The 22,182-nt window shown below is 44.6% G+C and overlaps 1 protein-coding gene and 1 long non-coding RNA gene across 2 annotated transcripts in view; one reads left to right on the forward strand and one right to left on the reverse strand.

Annotated features, from left to right (window-relative positions):
- Positions 1–450: 450 nt before the first annotated feature.
- The window catches only part of prkd1 (protein kinase D1), a 52,796-nt gene continuing 31,064 nt past the window's right edge, over positions 451–22,182 (reverse strand). The window contains exons 11-21 of the mRNA XM_034159364.1: positions 19,676–19,843; positions 18,339–18,450; positions 18,034–18,086; positions 10,481–10,553; positions 8,371–8,477; positions 7,871–8,032; positions 7,595–7,693; positions 5,798–5,958; positions 3,012–3,118; positions 934–1,019; positions 451–693 (exon numbers count right to left, since the gene is read on the reverse strand). Coding sequence (XP_034015255.1) covers positions 460–693; positions 934–1,019; positions 3,012–3,118; positions 5,798–5,958; positions 7,595–7,693; positions 7,871–8,032; positions 8,371–8,477; positions 10,481–10,553; positions 18,034–18,086; positions 18,339–18,450; positions 19,676–19,843 — 1,362 coding nt within the window. The 3' untranslated portion in view covers positions 451–459. The remainder of the gene's footprint in view (positions 694–933; positions 1,020–3,011; positions 3,119–5,797; positions 5,959–7,594; positions 7,694–7,870; positions 8,033–8,370; positions 8,478–10,480; positions 10,554–18,033; positions 18,087–18,338; positions 18,451–19,675; positions 19,844–22,182) is intronic.
- LOC117500623 lies at positions 9,288–14,757 on the forward strand. Its single transcript, XR_004557807.1, has 3 exons — positions 9,288–9,298; positions 9,875–9,884; positions 14,687–14,757. It is a non-coding gene; the product is annotated as an uncharacterized LOC117500623 (long non-coding RNA).

The following is a 22,182-nucleotide window of genomic DNA, read 5'->3' on the forward strand; positions in this document are numbered from 1 at the left end:
TAAAAATAAATAAATAAATAAATGGGTCAAGTCAGAAACTAGCCACCCTTCCTAACGACTGGTGGTCTTTGTAGCTAGCTTGAAAGTGAGTGGTGAGCTTGTTTGTGATAAAATGTTAATCAGCTAAACGAGGTGATCTGTCAAAATAATTGCAGTTGTGACGTTTGTAGAATGATTAAGTCCACACTGACGACACACGAGCTGCAACCAAATGTCAAGCCCCGCCCATTTCACTACATGGATCGAACCTGTGCTGGTCATGTGACATAACATTGTGAACAGTAACCTAATTTAGTACAAAGTGACAGATTGTGTTTTTGCTGCTGCAGACTTTATTTCATTCCTGTGTTTCTTAAACGTCGCATGTTCTTTGTTTGACTTTTAACCCCATTAAATAAAACATCACCTCCGTTCTTTTACTTCTGTGCTTTTGTTCATTCTGTAGTTTTTCTCTCATCCTCAGAGTTCGCTGACTCTCTCACTGAGGGTCTCCAGCTCCTCCTCCTGCTCACGGTAGCGCTCCGCCCCCTGCCCTCCCCCGTTGCCATGTGAACTGATGCTGAGGTGCATGGGATGGTCGAGACCGCTGAGCTGGGCGTGGTGATGCCACCGCAGGTCGTCGCTCTCATGGGTGATGTAGCGCTCGTTCATCCGGCTCTCCAGGTTCCGCAGGTCCACCCACATCTGATAGTCCTAAATAAAACCAAGAAAACTCATCAAACCATCCTTTAAATGTTTACGTCAAAATAAAACAATGCCATAAACTATGTCACAACCTCACTGTAACGACAAACCTTTATTAAAGGTCACTTTGTATTTTATGAAATCACTCATCCCAAACTTGTTCAACCAAAGTCCCGTCCAGAACTTTGAAAAAATAAATAAAAAATACAAAAAGAGTTTAAGAGTTTAAAAGGTGGAATGGTGTCTTACCTGTAACCACGGGTGACTGAGGGTCTTATCAACACTGAACCTCTTCCTCATCTTCACCTGCAGCAAGTTATTTATCAGATCGATGGCTGAAAGAAGGAAGGAAGCATAAATATAAGGAAGGAAGTATCGACGGAATGAAGGAAAGAAAGGAAGGTATGACAGAAGCATGGAAGGAAGGAAGGAAAGAAGCAAGGTAGAATAGAAGGAAGAGAAATGAGGAAAGAAAAATGATCAGATTGTAGCTGAATCAGTGATTGAACATCTGGTGAAGGGAGGATGATGACGGTGAGGAGGAGGAGGATGTGGTGTCGCGGCCCCTGCAGTGAGGGGTCAGTCAGGGCTAATGAGCAAAGCTAACATGATGTTAACATTTCTTCAGGGGTCAGCAGTCTGAACACAGGCGCCACGTTCACTGTGCATCATTCACGTGAAAGGACAAGACCCCGCCTACACAACCCGCAACGCCCCTCCTCTTTCCAACAACAGTGTGTGTGTGTGTGTGTGTGTGTGTGTGTGCTTTCAAGTTTTGCTGAAAACTTTCTCCCCTTCATTCTTTTTCACTTTTTTCCTTCTTGTTCCTTGATGAAAACAAATGTTGAAATAACTTCTTGATTTTGTAGTTTTTGGTTGTCATCCAGGACAGTTAAGCCTGATCTGTGTGGAACACGTTAAAGCAGCTTTGTTGTAATGTGGCTCTCTATGAATAAACTGAATGGAACTGAACCAAACCAGGGAGGTTCTGTGGTGTTGTGGATAAGGTGCATTCTCCAAATAGTTGATTTAAATACACAAACAAACAAGCAAATGAAACCTGTCACCCTGAGAGTGACCGGTATCTTGCCAAAAGGTGAAGAAAAGAGACTACCACGAGGAACAACCACCATGAAGACGGACTGACGGGCAAGGGAATATACTATATTCATGCCAAACACGTGAAGTGACTGCTTGTATGTAGGCGGGAACAATGTGACTTATGTAAAATATTTTTCTTTGTGTTGACAAGGATTTTTCTGACCTTTAATCCTGTTGACAGGAATAAGTTTATTTCTATAGGAGCACCAAGTGACACCACGATTCCAGATGACAGCAACATGAATAAATCTGCACAATCAAATACCTCAAAGAGCATCTGAGGAAATTCAAACATTTCACAGCAAACTTTTGTCTCAGACATCAGAGCTATGACCGTCACATCCTGCCGCCTCACACCGGCCGACTTCCTACAAAGCACGTTGTTAAAAATCAAACACAAAGCCCAGATCTAATCCATCTGGTCCGTGGTTGCACCTCAAGAGTCTGTGCTGTCCGGCGTCCGCACACACACACCTTTCTCTGGCACAATGGAGTGGATTTTTGGGCAGTGTGGAAGTGTGTGCGTGCATGTGTGTGTGCGTGTGTAAATGTCACGGAGAATGATGCCGACATGCATTGAGCCTCCAGTCTACTGCAGGGCGGGTCTTCTGTCATGTTTCACATTTCTGACTGAAACAGGACATAATGTAAGGAGTCAGCTGACTGGATGTTCGTAAAGTGGGCATGGCTTGAGCACAGAGAACCGTAGTGATTTCCTGTTTTCACTCCTGGCTAAAGATGCTTTGGTTTCCCTGCACAGTGTGGATCAAAACAACAATAATGTCATATCTGTGGGCATAGCTACTGGGGAGATGTGGATTAAAACTTTTATCCACTAGATCTTTCTTTATCCCTTTGCTGATGTCACCTGTAAAGTTAGTCTTAGCCAAATGTTGATTTATGGAAAAACAAAGTCTGGCAGTGTGACTATGAACCAGATGAACCTGGCTATGGATGACAAAAACAACCAGAGAGACTCGCATCTGATCCCTGAGGAACACCAGATGCTTAAAATCATGTCTTCCTGGTTTTGAGTGCAAAAAAAAATAAACATTTCGGTCAACCATATCACATTGAGAATCTTTAATGCAGGAGATAAAGAAAAGATCATTTGAAGAAAATAGGTTTAATATAAGTTTGACAAAAAGGTAAGTTTTGTTTTGTCTGAAATGTAAGTTTTTGCGTCAGTTTTGGTTTATCAGAGGTTACCATGGAGATGTACATACCTTCCTGAGAGATTTTCTTCCAGGGGTGAGGAGGGTACATGAAGGCAGCATTCTGGATCTGATCATTAATGTCTTCATCTTCATTAAAAGGGAAGGTCCCACTGAGGCTGTAAGACAGAAATAAAAAGCCAGAGGAAATGATGAGGCGGCATCAGAAAGGGCGTTCAAACCAAAGCAATAGAATAGAGAGAATAGAATAGAGCCTTCATTGTCATTGCACATACACTGAAAAAAGAGAATGTTTGAACCAACTTTAAAAAGTGTTATAATTTGTAAAAAACCTGAATAAATTAAGTTGTTTGAACTAAAGTTTGTAAGTTAGAGTTGATTTAACTTTCAAACTTAAGTTCAAGCAACTTAATTCATTCAGGTTTATACAAATTGTAACACTTTTTAAAGTTGCTTCAAACATTCTCTTTTTTCAGGGTATATACATACATACAATGAAACTTGTCCTCTGCATTTAACCATCCTAATTACAGTTAGACACAATCCAACCACTAGGAGCAGTGGGAAGCCACAGTCCGGCGCCCAGGGGCCAACTCCAGATGTAGACGCTGCCTTGGTCTGGGGCAGAGAGAGGAGCAGACCCTAAATAAGCATGTTTTTGGTACAGATTTCAAATCAGATTTCCACCCTGTTCATAAGGCATGCCAACGGTGACGTTATCCATCAAGGCAGAAACTGTGCTACTGTTGGACAAACGAAAAGAACCAGTGGAATGCATGTGTGGAGAGAGGAGCAACATTAGAAGAACTCCACGGGAGAAGAACAATGTTAAAAGAACTCGGGTGGAGAGGAACAATGTTAAAAGAACTCGGTGGTAGAAGAACAATGTTAGAAGAACTTGGGGGGAGAAGAACAATGTTAGAAGAACTTGGGGGTAGAAGAACAATGTTAGAAAAACTCAGGGGGAGAAGAACAATGTTAGAAGAACTCGGGGGGAGAATAAAAATGTTAAAAGAACTGGGGGGTGGGGGGAGAACAACATTAGAAGAACATGGTGGAAGAAGAACAATGTAAGAAGAGCTCAGGGGAGAAGAACAACATTAGAATAACTCATGGAAGAAGAACAATGTTAGAAGAGCTCAGGGGAGAAGAACAACATTAGAATACCTCATGGAAGAAGAACAATGTTAGAAGAACTTGAGGGAGAAGAACAATATTAGAAGAGCTTGACAAGAGAGGAGCAACATTCAAAGAACTCGGCAGGAGAGGAGCAACTTTAGAAGATCTGTGTGGGAGAGGAGCAACATTAGAAGAACTGTACGGGAGAGGAGCAACATTAGAAGAACTCGGCGGGAGAGGAGCAACATTCAAAGAACTCGGCAGGAGAGGAGCAACTTTAGAAGATCTGTGTGGGAGAGGAGCAACATTAGAAGAACTGTACGGGAGAGGAGCAGCATTCAAAGAACTCGGCAGGAGAGGAGCAATGTTAGAAGATCTGTTCAGGAGAGAAGCAACATTAGAAGAACTTGGCGGGAGAGGAGCAACATTCAAAGAACTCGGCAGGAGAGGAGCAACTTTAGAAGATCTGTGTGGGAGAGGAGCAACATTAGAAGAACTGTACGGGAGAGGAGCAACATTAGAAGAACTCGGCGGGAGAGGAGCAACATTCAAAGAACTCGGCAGGAGAGGAGCAACTTTAGAAGATCTGTGTGGGAGATGAGCAACATTAGAAGAACTCTACGGGAGAGGAGCAACATTAGAAGAACTTGGCAGGAGAGGAGCAATGTTAGAAGATCTGTGCAGGAGAGAAGCAACATTAGAAGAACTTGGCAGGAGAGGAGCAACATTCAAAGAACTTGGCAGGAGAGGAGCAACATTCGAAGGAGTCAGCGGGAGAGGAGCAACATTCGAAGACGTCAGCGGGAGAGGAGCAACATGAGAAGAACTGTACGGGAGAGGAGCAACATGAGAAGAACTCGGCGGGAGAAGAGCAATGTTAGAAGAACTTGGGGGGAAAAGAACAATGTTAGAAAAACTCGGGGGGAGAAGAACAATGTTAAAAGAATTTGGGGGAGAAGAACAATGCCAGAAGAACTCAGGGATAGAAGAACAATGTTAGAAGAACGTGGGGGGAGAAGAACAATGTTAGAAGAACTCGGGGGGAGAAGAACAATGTTAAAAGAACTGGGGGGTGGGGGGAGAACAACATTAGAAGAACACGGTGGAAGAAGAACAATGTAAGAAGAGCTCAGGGGAGAAGAACAACATTAGAATAACTCATGGAAGAACAACACTGTTAGAAGAGCTTGGGGTAGAAGAACAATATTAGAAGAGCTTGACGGGAGAGGAGCAACATTAGATCATTAGACTGGAAAATTACTAAGGGCCCTCGGTGAAGGTCCTTAACCCTCAGGAGTCCACAGAAACACAACTTTTGTCTTTGAGTTCACCCTGAAAGAATCATTATATTGCACTTCTGACTCAATAGACCTTTTTTATATTGTGTTGAAGCTTTAGCTCAGAGACTTTTGACTGGATTTATAAAACATTATCTCTGATTGAGGCAAAATATTTACTGTATTTCCAATAGGAAAAAAACACAATAACAATAAATGTGTAAAATTCTAACTACAAGTAAAAAAAAAAATCAATCAGATTTACTGGGACACAAATCAGGGCACAGACTGAAAACATTAATCAAGATATGACAAAGTTCAAATTAGAACCAACATTTTCATCAGATTTATTTAAAAATTGTTTATTCAACAGTTACAGGTAATCCTGTCAACATAAGATCTTGAATCCTGACCCCAGGAGCCCCAGGTGTCTGGTCCTACCTGACGTAGATGATGACACCCACAGACCACATGTCCAGTGAGCGGTTGTAACCTTTGTTCCTCAGGACCTCAGGAGCGAGGTAGGCTGGAGTGCCCACCACCGAACGCCGGAACGACTTCTCCCCAATTATCCGAGCAAATCCAAAGTCGCACAGCTTCACCTGCATCAGGTGAGAGTTTGACAAAGACCAAAGTTTTGTCACCATGTTAGTCCAAGTCAAACAGTGTTTCTGTACTATTAAAAGGGCACATGGTACAGACCCTAATGTGTATGTTTTTGATAGTGGGAGGAAACCAGAGTGCATGGATCAAACCCACGCAGACACTCAGAACTGGGCATGGGTGGGATGGGACCCCAGACCGTCTTGCTGTGAGGCAAGAGTGCTCATGATGGGTTCTTGACATCCATGTATGCACTGGTCTGTTCTCCTCATATCTGACCCAAGTACCTACGATTCTGTGTATTTGTGGGTGTGGTCCAGTTGCTCTGTGTGTTTGTGGGTGTGGTCCAGTTGCTCTGTGTGTTTGTGGGTGTGGTCCTGTCGCTCCGTGTGTTTGTGGGCGCGGCCTGGTCACTCTGTGTGTTTGTGGGTGTGGCCGGTCACTCTGTGTGTTTCTGGGTATGGCCCGGTCACTCTGTGTGTTTCTGGGCATGGCCCGGTCACGCTGTGTGTTTGTGAGCGTGGCCCGGTCACACTGTGTGTTTGTGGGCGTGGCCCGGTCACGCTGTGTGTTCGTGAGTGTGGCCCGGTCACAGTGTGTGTTTGTGAGCGTGGCCCGGTCACTCTGTGTGTTCGTGAGCGCAGCCCGGTCACTCTGTGTGTTCGTGAGCGCGGCCCGGTCACTCTGTGTGTTCGTGGGCGCGGCCCGGGCACTCTGTGTGTTTGTGGGCGCGGCCCGGTCACTCTGTGTGGTCGTGAGCGCGGCCCGGTCACACTGTGTGATTGTGGGCGCGGCCCGGTCACTCTGTGTGGTTGTGGGTGCGGCCCGGTCACTTTGTGTGGTTGTGAGCGTGGCCCGGTCACTTTGTGTGTTTGTGAGCGTGGCCCGGTCACTCTGTGTGGTTGTGGGTGCGGCCCGGTCACTCTGTGTGGTTGTGAGCGTGGCCCGGTCACGCTGTGTGTTTGTGAGTGTGGCCCGGTCACACTGTGTGTTTGTGGGCGTGGCCCGGTCACGCTGTGTGGTCGTGAGCGCGGCCCGGTCACACTGTGTGATTGTGGGCGCGGCCCGGTCACTCTGTGTGGTTGTGGGTGCGGCCCGGTCACTTTGTGTGGTTGTGAGCGTGGCCCGGTCACTTTGTGTGTTTGTGAGCGTGGCCCGGTCACTCTGTGTGGTTGTGGGTGCGGCCCGGTCACTCTGTGTGGTTGTGAGCGTGGCCCGGTCACTCTGTGTGGTTGTGGGCGTGGCCCGGTCACGCTGTGTGTTTGTGAGCGTGGCCCGGTCACACTGTGTGTTTGTGAGCATGGCCCGGTCACACTGTGTGTTTGTGGGCGTGGCCCGGTCACTCTGTGTGTTTGTGGGCGTGGCCCGGTCACAGTGTGTGTTTGTGAGCGTGGCCCGGTCACAGTGTGTGTTTGTGAGCGTGGCCCAGTCACACTGTGTGTTTGTGAGCGTGGCCCGGTCACAGTGTGTGATTGTGGGCGCGGCCCGGTCACTCTGTGTGTTTGTGAGCGTGGCCCGGCCACTCTGTGTGTTTGTGGGCGTGGCCCGGTCGCTCTGTGTGATTGTGGGTGTGGCCCGGTCACTTTGTGTGTTTGTGGGCATGGCCAGGTCGCTCTGTGTGATTGTGGGCATGACCTGCGGAAACGAGTCTGCTGACGCCAGCAGGACATTTTCAGGTTTGAGGTCACAGTGGACGATGTTCTTGAAGTGAAGGTGACGTAAAGCCACCAGGATCTGAGAGAGAGACAGAGGGAGATAGAACCACGAGGAACCATTTAAACAGTTCCTTCTGGAGAAATCAACTATAATTTATAATAATTCGTAAGTGAAAACAGAAAATGTTTTGGTGCAGTAAGAAAGGTTAGGGGTCATGAACTTCATTGGGGTCATCCATTGGGGATAATGAATCACCTGTGTGACTAGGAACTTCGTGATCCTCTCAGGCAGCCGTCCTTTCTCGCTGGACAGGATCATCTCCAGCATGTCCCCATGGAGCTTCTCCATGACGACGAACACTCGCTCTGGCGTCTCAAACATGCATTCCAGGTTGACCACGCCCGGATGGTGCAGGCTCTGCAGAGGGGGCACGTCATCATTATCACCAGGATTATGATTTTCTACAGTGTTGTTACATTATCTCATTCAGCATCATCATCCACTTTAACCTTCTTCGAAAGATGATCAATATCCACTTGTTAATGCAGTCTTTCTCAGCTTTATCGTTCAAATTATTTAAATATACTGTGCCAAATCACGTTGCCTCAAAGCACTATTTATCATCATCATCCTCTTCATCATTCATGTTATCATTTTCAACATTATCCCAACTCCCTGTAACCATTAACTAACCTTTGTCATTACTGTGAACATTATTCTTCTCCTCAACATTGTGTGTGTGTGTGTGTGTATACCTGCAGGATGGCAACTTCATTACGTAGTTGACTCTCTTGTTTAGTAGGAAATCGTAACTTGTTAATTATCTTGATGGCGACATCTCGACTGGACTTCCTGTGTTTCCCTACAGATACACAAAATTCTGACTTTGCACAAAACATTACTATTAACATTTTGTTTAATATTCATTTTTATGAAGTGTCGAAACCATAAAATCAATCTAAAATTAAATATCAGACAGCTACGGCATCATGTAACTCAAACCTGGACACACCCCACCGACAGGAAAAAATGGTGTCCTAAGCTCTGTGACTTGGACAAACAACATGAACAGAATTTCACACTAGATACCATGTTGTCACCAGTGTTGTCCTCGTCTCCACCTCCCCCAAGACCAAGGCCGAGTCCTGGGTTTCTGAGGCCAAGACTGACTCACAACAACTGGGGACGGAGACTGAGTATCAAACGCATTCTATCGTAGTTGCCGCCACCTGTTATCATCGACTCGTACATAATTTCAAGCTACAGCCAAGTGAGTCAGACTTGTGTAATCTTGAGCGTATTTTTGTGATGCAATCTGTTGGGATGACAGATATTAATACTTCACTTGAAGTATTAATAGTATTAAGCTGGGCAAACCCAGCTTCTGCAGTCCCAGTCTGTTCACTGTATGTTTTTGAGTTGCCTTTCCAGTTAACTGTGACATTACTCACGTATCATGGGTGACCTTGAAAGGTCACACGCAAGGTCATAACTGTTAGATTCAAACAATTTGGAGCCAATGTGGATTAAACATGGTGGAGTGCTTCAGTCTTGGACAGTAATGATGCAGAACCATAATCTGGCAACACTGAATCACAAAAAATTAATCTGCACCAATTTCCATCAAAATTGTTCTGGTTTGTATGTAAAGAATTTGATCTTCATGCATCAACAAAATTGCAGGTGTACAGAAGATGTTCCTCAAACTGAGGATTAGATAGAAACCAGTCATGATTTCAGGACCATTTTTAGGACCATTTTCTGCAGCATCAACAAGTCATGTCTGGGAGCATGTGCTGGTGTCACACTTCACCACATCCACGACACCACAGAACCATCCTGGGTCCTGGATGGTAACCACCCAGGCAGACAACTGACCTGCCATGAAAATAATCATCTATCTGCTGCAGCCAGGTTAATCGTAGGTGTGTCCTTCACCTTCTCCAACTGCTGAGGTTCAAAACACTGAGGCACCTGCATGCTGGATCAAGTCCACAGAAATACACCACAAGGACAATATCAAAGTCTCACTAAGTAATCGCTCATTTGACACAGTCATTCCAGTGGAACCCAAGGTTACTGGTTCGAGTCCAAATCTCACAACCATATACTAAGACGGGAAGCACCAGGACCCCAAAAGACTTGGACCTTTGTTCTCATGCACAGATACCAGCATCACACAACACCTGTGTGACCTTTACCTCATGACTCTGCAAGATCTCCTCAGGCATCTCTGGATCTCAAAGGCTGAGGACCCAGAGACATGAACGTTACTGCTGAGCACAAGTTCAACACTGTCACCACATACAGACACGCTTCTTATGAAGGAGTCCAGGATGGCAATGAAAGTCTGGAACTTAGTCTGGATCCTGGACCATCACAAAACCAGAAAGGATCTTTGAGTTTTTTCAGAACCATGGACAGTTCATTACATCAACATGGTTATATGACGTTTCTGCCCTAGTTTGTCTGGAAGTGAATATGTACATGGATTTTGGTTTAACTTGGGGAAAGCCTTGCTTTGTCTTAAACTAGGAATCCACCAAATCAACAAATTCTGGTGTGCATCAATTCTTTAAAACTACATCAAGCAGGGATCTGGATCTGGAGGATTATCTGTCTTAGTTCTGCTGAAGCAGGATTGTTGCTCTCAGCGTCATTATGGTTAGGGTGCTATCTCACTGGGCTGCAACTGTTGGAAACTAGTTGGAAATAGAAATTTGCGACAAAACAGGCAAATTAGCAACAATTTGTTAGTTGCACTCTCACATTAGTGCATGTCGCCTGAATGTTGGCTGAATGTCACATGGACTGGTAGTGAAATAAAAATCATAGTTTGAATGTGAGGTGAGTTTGATGTTTTACCTCCATAAACGATCCCAAACTGTCCTGAGCCAAGAACCTCATCAGGGAAGATTTGATAGACAGAGTTGATATCCTGAAAATCACAACACATCATGTGAGAGTGATGCATCATGGGAAATGTAGTAAATCACAACATTAAGGTTTACCTTTTTTGCATGCATATTTGAAATGTTGCAGATGCAAATAAACCACCCAGAAAAATATTTTGTTTTGTTTTTAATGACAGGACAAAAGAATAAAATCTATAAATCATGATGGGAATGGAAATGATTTGAAGTTGAAGCGCTCCTTGGGTGAAGTTCACTGTAGAATATTAAACTGCAGATGCATGTGTAGTGACCCAGACAGTCTGTGTAAATGATATTCTGGTGGGCTGGAGATCATTCTGAGTGTAGTGAAACTTTAGGCTGTATTAGTAAAGTGTTTGACTCCCTTAAAACATTCCATTAAGCAAATAGTTATACAGTAGTGTTCAGAATAATAGTAGTGCTATGTGACTAAAAAGATCAGATCCAGATCCAGAATCCAGGTTTTGAGTATATTTCTTATTGTTACATGGGAAACAAGGTACCAGTAGATTCAATAGATTCTCACAAATCCAACAAGACCAAGCATTCATGATATGCACACTCTTAAGGCTATGAAAGTGGGCTATTAGTAAAAAAAAAAGTAGAAAAGGGGGTGTTCACAATAATAGTAGTGTGGCATTCAGTCAGTGAGTTTGTCAGTTTTGTGCAACAAACAGGTGTGAATCAGGTGTCCCCTATGTAAGGATGAAGCACCTGTTGAACATGCTTTTCTCTTTGAAAGCCTGAGGAAAATGGGACGTTCAAGACATTGTTCAGAAGAACAGCGTAGTTTGATTAAAAAGTTCATTGGAGAGAGGAAAACTTATGCGCAGGTGCAAAAAATTCTTGGCTGTTCATCTACAATGATCTCCAATGCTTTAAAATGCACAAAAAAACCAGAGATGTGTGGAAGAAAATGGAAAACAACCATCAAAATGGATAGAAGAATAACCAGAATGGCAAAGGCTCACCCATTGATCAGCTCCAGGATGATCAAAGACAGTCTGGAGTTACCTGTAAGTGCTGTGACAGTTAGAAGACGCCTGTGTGAAGCTAATTTATTTGCAAGAATCCCCCGCAAAGTCCCTCTGTTAAATAAAAGACACGTGCAGAAGAGGTTACAATTTGCCAAAGAACACATCAACTGGCCTAAAGAGGGAATAGAGGAATATTTTGTGGACTGATGAGAGTAAAACTGTTCTTTTTGGGTCCAAGGGCTGCAGACAGTTTGTGAGACGACCCCCAAACTCTGAATTCAAGCCACAGTTCACAGTGAAGACAGTGAAGCATGGTGGTGCAAGCATCATGATATGGGTATGTTTCTCTTACTATGGTGTTGGGCCTATATATCACATACCAGCTATCATGGATCAGTTTGGATATGTCAAAATACTTGAAGAGGTCATGTTGCCTTATGCCCTTGAAATAGGTGTTTCAACAAGACAATAACCCCAAGCACACTAGTAAACGAGCAAAATCTTGGTTCCAAACCAACAAAATTAATGCCTCGCAGATGTGAAGAAATCATGAAAAACTGTGGTTATACAACTAAATACTAGCTTAGTGATTCACAGAATTGCTGAAAAAGCAGTTTGAGCATAACAGTTTTGAGTTTGTAGTGTCAACAGCAGATGCTACTATTATTGTGAACACTGTTGTGTGGGCCGCTGAAGAGGAGGTACTGCTGGCCCACCACCACCAGATGGCGCCCTGCTTGAAGTGCGGGCTTCAAGCATGAGAGGGCGTCATAGCAACCGGGAGTGACAGCTGTCACTCGTAATCAGCACCAGCTGTCACTCATTCACATCACCACCACCATAAAGGCAGGCCTGCAACTCCACCTCCCCGCCGAGAAATCAGCTACCATTCAGGTAACTTCTCTGCTGACTTAAAACTGAATAATAGTCTGAACTCTTTTGCAGCCGTTTTCCTGTGGTGTTTGCCTTATCTGTGGGATTGGCGTTTGGTGTGATCAGCGACGGCTTCGCTTCACACCCCAGCCAGATAAGTGGTTAGACAGGAGCTGCACGAGTGTGTGATTGGAGATGGAGGTGCTCCCTCCTAACTAAACACAGACTGTGGGATTACTGAGTGTGCCAACTCGCACTCATCAATACTGTTTCTGTTCCCTGCCAGCAATACCGGGTCTGACTGCTGAAGACAGTGGCCACCTGGGGCGCAGGGCTTGGCGGCTCCGGTGTTCTTCAGATCCGTTGGTGGTGGAAGCTGTGTGGGATCTGGCTCTTCTCTCGCCAGACGTCTTCTATCTTCGAGCCTGCCCACACGTCACCTTGTGTATAATTGACATTCCACCATATTGTTATTGTCTGTACTTCGTTGTGCGATTCACAACATTAAATTGTTACTTTTTGGCTTATCCATTGTCCGTTCATTACCGCCCCCTGTTGTGGGTCCATGTCACGACTCTTTCACAACAAACACCCCCTTTTCTACTTTTTTTTTTATTAATAGCCCAATTTCATAGCCTTAAGAGTGTGCATATCATGAATGCTTGGTCTTGTTGGATTTGTGAGAATCTACTGGTACCTTGTTACCCATGTAACAATAAGAAATATACTCAAAACCTGGATTAATCTTTTTAGTCACATAGCACTGCTATTATTCTGAACACTACTGTACGAGGTCTCTTAGATAATAAACCGACCCTTTTATATTTTTTTTTAACTATATGGATTTGAATGACATGCGATTACACCAATCATGCTTGAACCCTCGTGCGCATGCGTGAGTTTTTTCACGCGTGTCGGTGACGTCATTTCCCTGTGGGCAGGCCTTGAGTGAGATGTGGTCCCGCCCTCCTCGGCTGAATTCCTTTGTTTCACACGCTGCTCGAGACGGCGCGCGTTGCTTTATCAAAATTTTTTCTGGACCTGTGAGGAATATCCGAGTGGACACTATTCGAGAAATTAAGCTGGTTTTCTGTGAAAAGTTTAACGGCTGATGAGAGATTATGGGGTGTTTCTGTCGGTGTAAGGACTTCCCACGGAGCGGGACGTCCTGCAGCGCTTCCAGGCGCTGTCGTCGGCCTGTTTCGAGCTGAAAACATCCTAATTTAAGGCTTAATTCACCCAGGACATCGTGAGAGAACAGAGAAGATTCAGAAGAGGCCGGCATGAGGAATTTATGCGGACATTCCACTGTTTAAGGACATTTTTTTAATGAAAGACGTACGCGCAAATTCGCTGAGTCGTTTCCGTGACGACTCGGCAAATCTGTGTGCGCCGCGACAGGAAAAACACCTCCGTGTTGAAAACCATTTGTAGAATTCAGGCGGCTTTTGATGGCTTTCAACAAGTGAGTAACTGAGAAATTGTTTAACAGCTTGGGCATGTTCCAACTTGCCCGTTAAGATTTCCAACGGAGGTGTTTTTCCTGCCGCGACCCCCCGCGGTCGGGTCCAGCCCGACATGCGACTCTGCCCGCACGTTCTTTCATTACAAAATGACCGTTAACAATGGAATGTCCGAATAAACTCCTCATGCCGACTTCTTCTGAAAGTTCTCTGTTCTCTGACGACTTACTGCGTCAACAGAGCCTGAAATGTGGAAGTTTTCAACTTGAAACGGCGAGACGCTGCCGCCTCGAAGCGCAGATCGCCGTCAGGCGCCGTGGATCGTCCTTAAAGCGACACTACCAGACCAAAATCTCTCATCAGCCATTAAAATTTTTACCGAAAACCAGCTGAATTTATTGAATGGTGTCCACTCAGTTGTGCCTTACAGTTTTGAAATTTTTTTTATCAAACAAAGCAACAGTCTCTGAGCCATTCCTAAACAATGAAAAAAATCGACGAGCGGGTGGACGACTCCTCACTCAAAGACTGCCCACAGGCAATGACGTAACCGACAGGCGTGAAAAAACTCTCGCATGCCCACGAGGGTTCAAGCATGTCTGATGTAATCACACGTGATTCAAATCCATATGGTTTTTGAAAAAAATAATAAGGTCGGATACTTTTCTAATAGACCTCGTATATCCTAATTTCCAAGATAATGAGCATTATAAGTTATTTCACAAAGATTTCAGCCCTCTAGAATATTTATTTAAAGTACTTCACTGTAGGAGCTTCATACAGCACCTTCAATCTGTTTGCCCACCAACAGGCTGAAACATGAAGATCACTGCTGAGATCACTGAACGTCTCTACAAGTTCAACACTTTCACCACATACAGATACACTTCAGATGGCTGAGTTCAGGAAGTTACTAAAAACCTGGATCTTAGTCTGGATCCATGACAATCTCAAACCCAGAAACTGACTCCTCACCAACAAACGCGCATAAACCATTGGACTCCACAACTTTTTGCCATCATTCAGTCCATGCAAGCATCGAACAGAGGAGGAATCAGAACACATCCCTGATGAACACCAAAATTCACTGGGGATGCTTCAGAGACTCCGCTCCACCTCTGCTGTGCACTCACTGCACCTGTGTATAGGATGGATATGATATCAAGTGACTGGTTGGAGATCCTGTGGATTCTCAGGATGTTCCACAGACCAGTCTAAGATCCCTGTAATCACTGCCAGCCAACCCTTTCCTTTCCAACATGGGACAAGTCCTTTCTTCCACTCTGGAGGGATGATATCTGTCTCTCAAACTGAGACAAAGATTGTTTTCAAAGCCAGCATCATCTGCTGCACATTTTATTCTGGTGTAACAGCAGAACAAGACATTTAAAAGATGATACACGGCTGACAGAACTGAAAAACATGGAACAAGATCAGGAGGGATGAGTTTTCAGGACAGAGCCTTTTGTTCACCTCCTCTCCATCACAGATTTCATCAACTCTGACACCAAAACTGGAAATCATTTCTCCTCCATTGGTCATTTGTCAGCTGACAGCCTAATATCACACCTCAAGCCAACAGGACAGAAATAAAGTTTAGTAAACCTCTTCCCCTTCACCTAGCGCTGTCTAATTACCATGCATTGCCATGGAAACCATGCGGCTGAGTGACTAATCACAGTAATCTCCATTTGAGGTGCTTGAAGACGCGCTCACCTTGGAGACAGAAAAGCACATCATGTTTGACACGTCTCTATTTGCATGAGAAGAGCTCATGGATGTGAATCTTTAAATCTTTGTGATGTAAAAGCCGAGCGTGAGTGATATGACCCCGCCTCCTCTGTGACACAACCTCCATGTATTTACATAAGAATCAAAAAAAGTCAGCCAAAGCAGAAAACGATCCGATGAAGGAAAAACATAGTTTGGATTGTGGAAAGTTTCGGCTCGTACCAGATTGTCCGCCGGCACGTGCTGTACTCACTGGCATTGATAATCCACTGAAATGTAACTTCCTGTTTTGTCTGCCGGTTCATGTCTTCGTGTCTCTGCTGCGTCCTTGTCTTGTCGTGGACTCTGTCTACAAGCTTCTGTTTCATTGTGTGAAGGTCCTTTCGTGGCCACAGTAAGTCACACTGTGAACTTGGGTCGGTCTCAGTTTCACTGTAAGTTCCCTTTGATGCACTCAGATTGAGCTTTGGTTGGTTCTTGTATTTACTTCAGAGTACATAGTCCATACCTCATAGTACATAGTTCATAGTACATCGTAGTCTGTTTGGAAGTCACTGATCAGATTCATGTCATTCTGATGTTTACTTCCTGCTTTTCTTGTCACAGGATAGAAATTCTATAACTATGGCCTGAAAATTCAGACAAAATTTCCAAACTAATATTGCATAAATATTCTTCTTCTTCTTTCGGCTGCTCACAATAGGGGGTGCCACAGCAGATCATCTATCTTCATCTCACCCTGTCCTCTGCATCTTCCTGTGTCACTCCAGCCACTTGCATGTCCTCCCTCAGCACATCCATGAGCCTCCTTTCTTTGACCTCCCTCCTTCTCCTCCTGTCTGGTGGCTCCATCCTCAGCATCCTTCTCCCTATATACCCTGGATTCCTATATTCTGCATATGTCCAAACCTCTCTGACTTTGTCACCAAACTAATACTGTATAAATAAGAATAGAAAATGTAATCAGTTGAAATATGATTCGATTTCAGTAAAGACTGAACACTTTTTGCTGCCGTGTTTGTAGTTTGAAGATCTGGGCAGGAGGTGGATGATTCTGCTGTCTCATGTTCTCTGGAGTTCAGCTGATCAGCAACTCCACGTTGCTGCTTTGAGGTCAGTTGTGCTGAAACATGTCTGTTGTTGGATCCATGTTGCACTAACTTTCATTCATCACAGGGAAGGATGTTTGTCCAGCTAGACTGGCAGAATCTGAGCTGATAAACGTCCACAGCTGTGAGACGTCTTCATCCTGTGCTGACACTCATCAGTCTCAGGCTTGGGTCTACGGCATCACACATGCTTACTGACGCATGTCTTCCTTCATGTACCTGCTCGTGGTCCATGGTCCATCTTACATACTTCCTGTACCATGATACTGATGCAGATGTTAAAATAAAGTGCAACCTCCAGGTGAGGTCTTCCTGCTGTCATCGCTCCAGCTGCTTGAGTTCATCATGTAGGTCACAGAGACAAAATACCAAAAATGTTGTGGATTTTACAGAGGAGGACGTCAGAATTTAAAGACGAGAAATCAGCAAAAAGTTTTTTTCTAAAGTGCAGAAAAAGTTTTTAACAAGCCATAGTTTCTAATCCTGATCTGATCCTAATGTCAGTCTCCCTGTGTCTGTCTGTCTTTATTCTGTCTCATGGTATCTGTCTGTCTTTATTCTGGCTTTATTTTGTCTCTCTGTGTCTATCTGTCTTTGTTCTGTCTCTGAGTGCCTGTCTCTCTTTATTCCGTCTCGGTGTCTGTCTTTGCCATGTCTCTTGCTGTCTGTCTTTATTCTGTCTCCCAGTGTCTGTCTTTGTTCTGTCTCTGTGTCTGTCTTTGTTATGTCTCATGGTGTCTGTATGTCTTTGTTCTGTCTCTGAGTGCCTGTCTCTCTTTATTGTGTCTCTTGGTGTCTGTCTTTGTTCTGTCTCTTGTTGTCTGTCTTTGTTCTGTCTCATGGTGTTTGTCTTTATCCTGTCTCATGGTGTCTGTCTTTATACTGTCTGTTTTTGTTCTGTCTCAGTGTCTCTCTTTGTTCTGTCTCATGGTGTCTGTCTTTATTTTGTCTATTGGTGTTTGTTATGTTTCTTGTGCTCTCTCTGTGTTCTCTCGCTGTCTGTCTCTGTTCTTTGGCTCCCTCTGGTGTCCTTTTTCTGAATTACACTTTCCCCCCACCTGTTTCTTGTTCACTTAATTAGTTTGTACCTGTTTTCAGTCACTAATCACCTCACAGTTGTTTTTCTTTCCTCCCTCTGCTTTGTCCTGGTTTGTCTCTCTGATTGTTTTCTCCATTTTCTGTCCCTGTGTACTCCCCCCCCCCGTGCACGCACACACACACACACACACACACACATATGAAGGCAGGAATGTTGATATAATGAGCAGGTGCAGGTCCTGTGATTCTGAAGACATAAATATGTTTGTAGAGGAGCCTTGTGAATGTTCTCACCACGTTCTCTTGGATCTGACAGTTGGAAACGGAAATACTGATGGAAACCTCTTCTGTTGAGACAAATATGATCAGAAGTAAAACATTCAAGGCTGCCTCATTAACTACATCTGTTAACTTTGTTAGAATCGAATCTGGTGAGCGAACAAAACCTTCAGTTTGACAAACGAGTCACCGAAAACATAAACATCCGTGTTAATGTCACATGCTGCTCCCCCCCCCCCCCCCCAAAAAAAAAACTATCAATGTGATTCCAATATATAATCAAGACATCATATCTGTGGTGATGACGTCCAGTTTCTTACTGTGTCCGCTGCAGTGAGAACTTTGGTTAAATCCAGTAGAAACTGCCGGCATCAAAGCATGTTGGATGGCCATCTCCCACATCCGAGCCACATCCTGCCCCGCCCCACTCACCTGAAAGCACCAATAAAAACACAAGTACAGTACAGAAGCCCCACCCCACTCACCTGAAAGCACCAATAAAGCAAAACTACAGTAAGAAGCCCCGCCCCACTCACCTGAAAGCACCAATAAAAACAAAAGTACAGTAAGAAGCCCTGCCCCACTCGCCTGAAAGCACCAATAAAAACAAAAGTACAGTAAGAAGCCCCGCCCACTCGCCTGAAAGAACCAATAAAAACAAAAGTATAGTAAGAAGACCCGCCCTACTCATCTGAAAGCACCAATAAAACAAAAGTATAGTAAGAAGACCCGCCCCACTCACCTGAAAGCACCAATAAAAACAAAAGTATAGTAAGAAGACCAGCCCCACTCACCTGAAAGCACCAATAAAACAAAAGTACAGTAAAAAGCCCCGCCCCACTCACCTGAAAGCACCAATAAAAACACAAGTACAGTACTGAAGCTCCACCCCACTCGCCTGAAAGCACCAATAAAAACAAAAGTACAGTAAGAAGCCCCGCCCCACTCGCCTGAAAGAACCAATAAAAACAAAAGTACAGTAAGAGGCCCCGCCCACTCACCTGAAAGCACCAATAAAAACAAAAGTATAGTAAGAAGACCCGCCCCACTCACCTGAAAGCACCAATAAAAACAAAAGTATAGTAAGAAGACCCGCCCCACTCACCTGAAAGCACCAATAAAACAAAACTACAGTAAAAAGCCCTGCTCCACTCACATGAAAGCACCAATAAAAACACAAGTACAGTACTGAAGCTCCACCCCACTCACCTGAAAGCACCAATAAAAACAAAACTACAGTAAGAAGCCCCGCCCCACTCACCTGAAAGCACCAATAAAAACAAAAGTACAGTAAGAAGCCCAGCCCCACTTACCTGAAAGCACCAATAAAACAAAACTACAGTAAGAAGCCCCGCCCCACTCAACTGATAGCACCAATAAAAACAAAAGTACAGTAAGAAGCCCCGCCCACTCACCTGAAAGCACCAATAAAACAAAACTACAGTAAGAAGCCCCACCCCACTCACTTGACAGCACCAATTAAACAAAACTACAGTAAGAAGCCCCGCCCCACTCACCTGAAAGCCCCAATAAAAAACCTACAATAAGAAGCCCCGCCCCACTCACCTGACACTAGCCCATACCAAACAAGATTTTAAAATCAGGTGCCTTGTAAAAAGAGCGATGAGTTAAAATAAAAGATGATGAGGACACTCACTGCGATAATGCTGCTGGCCATGGACGAGTCGGCCCTCTGCAGGTTTTCGCCGACAAAGTACACTAGTGAAGCGGTTGTGATCTCGAAGCAGTGAGGAATGGCTCCATCGGGAAGCAGTGAGAAGGTCTGAGCTGGTTCCAGGGATAAGATCTCTGAGAGAGGTATCTCCTGAAGATACACAAGAAGAAGACAATGAAGACCAAAACATGTGGAACTGCAACTGGGTTATCTAATGCTTCGTTCACACCGGGCACAATCAGACGCCACAAATCCGCGGGGGTCGCGTGGCGACGGACGCGCCACCATCGCCCGGAGTGTCTTTGCTGTGAAAACTTGCCCCGGTGCGTCATCAAATAGGAGGAGCTTCCATTCCGTTCGCCGGCTCCGGTTGTCAGTCAGGTTAACATGACAGACCTTGATCACACGAAGCGAGTTGTTGTGGAAAGCTCCCAATACAGGGAGTATCATTATTTGCTACAGGAGCTGCATCTGGATGACGGCCGCTTTCAGCGGTCCTTCCACCTCTGCGGGACCCAGTTTGAGGATCTCCTGTCCCGTTTACGCGCGCATATGTAAACAATTAAAAAAAAAGAAACTCCACTGCTTGCAGCAGGGCTGCAGCTCGGTCTTCCCCCAAAAAACTCTGTCATAATTGTTTTTAGAAACCAGTCACCATTTGTTTTATTATACATCTGTGTAGTTAATTAATAAAATATTCTCCACAGACGATTCGCTTGCGAGCACGTAAAAAAAAAGAAAAGAAATAAACTCAGCTGCCCCTGCTGCGGGGCTGCTGCTCACTCCAAAACTGTGTCATAATTGTGTTTAGAAACCAGTCACCATTTGTTTTATTATACATCTGTGTAGTTAATAAGTAAAATAATCTCCATGGACGATTCACTCGCGCGCGCAAGTAAAACAAAAAAAAGAAAGAAACTCTGCTGCTTGCTGAGTGGCTACTCCTTGCTCTTCCCCAAAAAACTCTGTCATAATTGTGTTTAGAAACCAGTCACCATTTGTTTTATTATACATCTGTGTAGTTAATAAGTAAAATAATCTCCATGGACGATTCGCTTGCGCGCACGTGAAATAAAAAGAGAAAGAAACTCTGCTCCCCCTGCTGTGGGACTGCTGCTCGCTCCAAAAACTCTGTCATAATTGTGAAATAAAGGACAAAAGAGACATAATTCCTGCTCACAGGCTGCTACCAGATACAGGACATGTTCACATCTTCAGTCAAACTCCAGACATCTCCACGTCACTACATATTCAGTCCCTGATTGGTCATCGCGGCGAGATGAGACGAAAAAGTTCAGATTCTTCAACTTGGGGAGGAGGACAATGCGACGTGATGCGACGCAATATCGTGCCACAAATGTGCCAATTGCTCAAAATCGCTTCACTCGTGTCGCTTCATTCACGTCCATCGCGTTGCGCTGCATGACTTGGCACCAAAACATGTCGTTCCATAGGGATTACATGGCAACCTGTTGCTGCTGTCGCTCGCGTCGCCCCCGGTGTGAACGCAGCATAAGAGGTCCTGGATTGACAGAGACTGGTTTAGAGGATTCACTGGACCAACAGTCAGAAGGTCTGACAAAAACAGAAAGATCCAAAGCCATAAATCAGAAATTACCCATTTGCAAATGTGATGTTTTTATTGGAACAGCAACAGATGAGGATTGATTGATTAATTGATTGATTAAGTTTAAAGACAGTGAGCTCACAGTCAAAGTTTCTGAGGGCTTTGGGGGTTTCGCCCAGGTGAAGCGCGGTTTACGTCATGAGATTACTGTTGTTAGAATAATGTTGGCGTGGCTCATATTTTTGTCCATAATATTTATTTTCACCTTCCTGACAGTATATAAATAAAACAGATATAAACCAGAATTTTTTATTTCACCTCCTGTGTGAAGAAGTAGATGAAAGTGGTGGCAGTAGATCACGTCAGCCAGACAGATGCACTGAATGACTGCCTCAAGCCTCAAGTGGAACTCTGCCAGACCTTCTATTGCAGTTGTCTTCAATTCCTGTTTAGTCTGGAGGTGTTTTTTTGGTACAGATGTTCCTGCACGCTATTGCGACTCTGCATGGCCTGAACCTCAGGCTCTGTCTGAGGTGATAGACCACAGCTGCTATGGACCTGGTGCTCAGGGCCTGTTCTTCTGCTGCTATGATCAGAACCTCTGTCCTGTCCTTCAGCCTTTGTTATTCATTGGTGCAATTTCTTGATATTAGCCACACCCTCTATCTGCTGGTGGTACGTTCAATGGAAGAGCCTGCTGGTCTTCCATGTCATCTCCTCTTCCTGTTCACCATCTTCTGTCTTCTTCTGTCGGACATACCTCCTTAGTAATGTGTCCCTTGGGGAACAGCTTCTTGACATACTCTTGAATGTTTCTTGTTTCATCCTAGATGGTGGCCTTGATACTCAGTACCCCCTAGCCCCCTCTTGGTACAGTCTCAGGGTGCTGAACTTTGGATGGAATCCTCCATGCATTGTGATG

The sequence above is a fragment of the Thalassophryne amazonica genome, chromosome 19, assembly GCF_902500255.1.
Source record: "Thalassophryne amazonica chromosome 19, fThaAma1.1, whole genome shotgun sequence".
NCBI lineage: Eukaryota > Metazoa > Chordata > Actinopteri > Batrachoidiformes > Batrachoididae > Thalassophryne > Thalassophryne amazonica.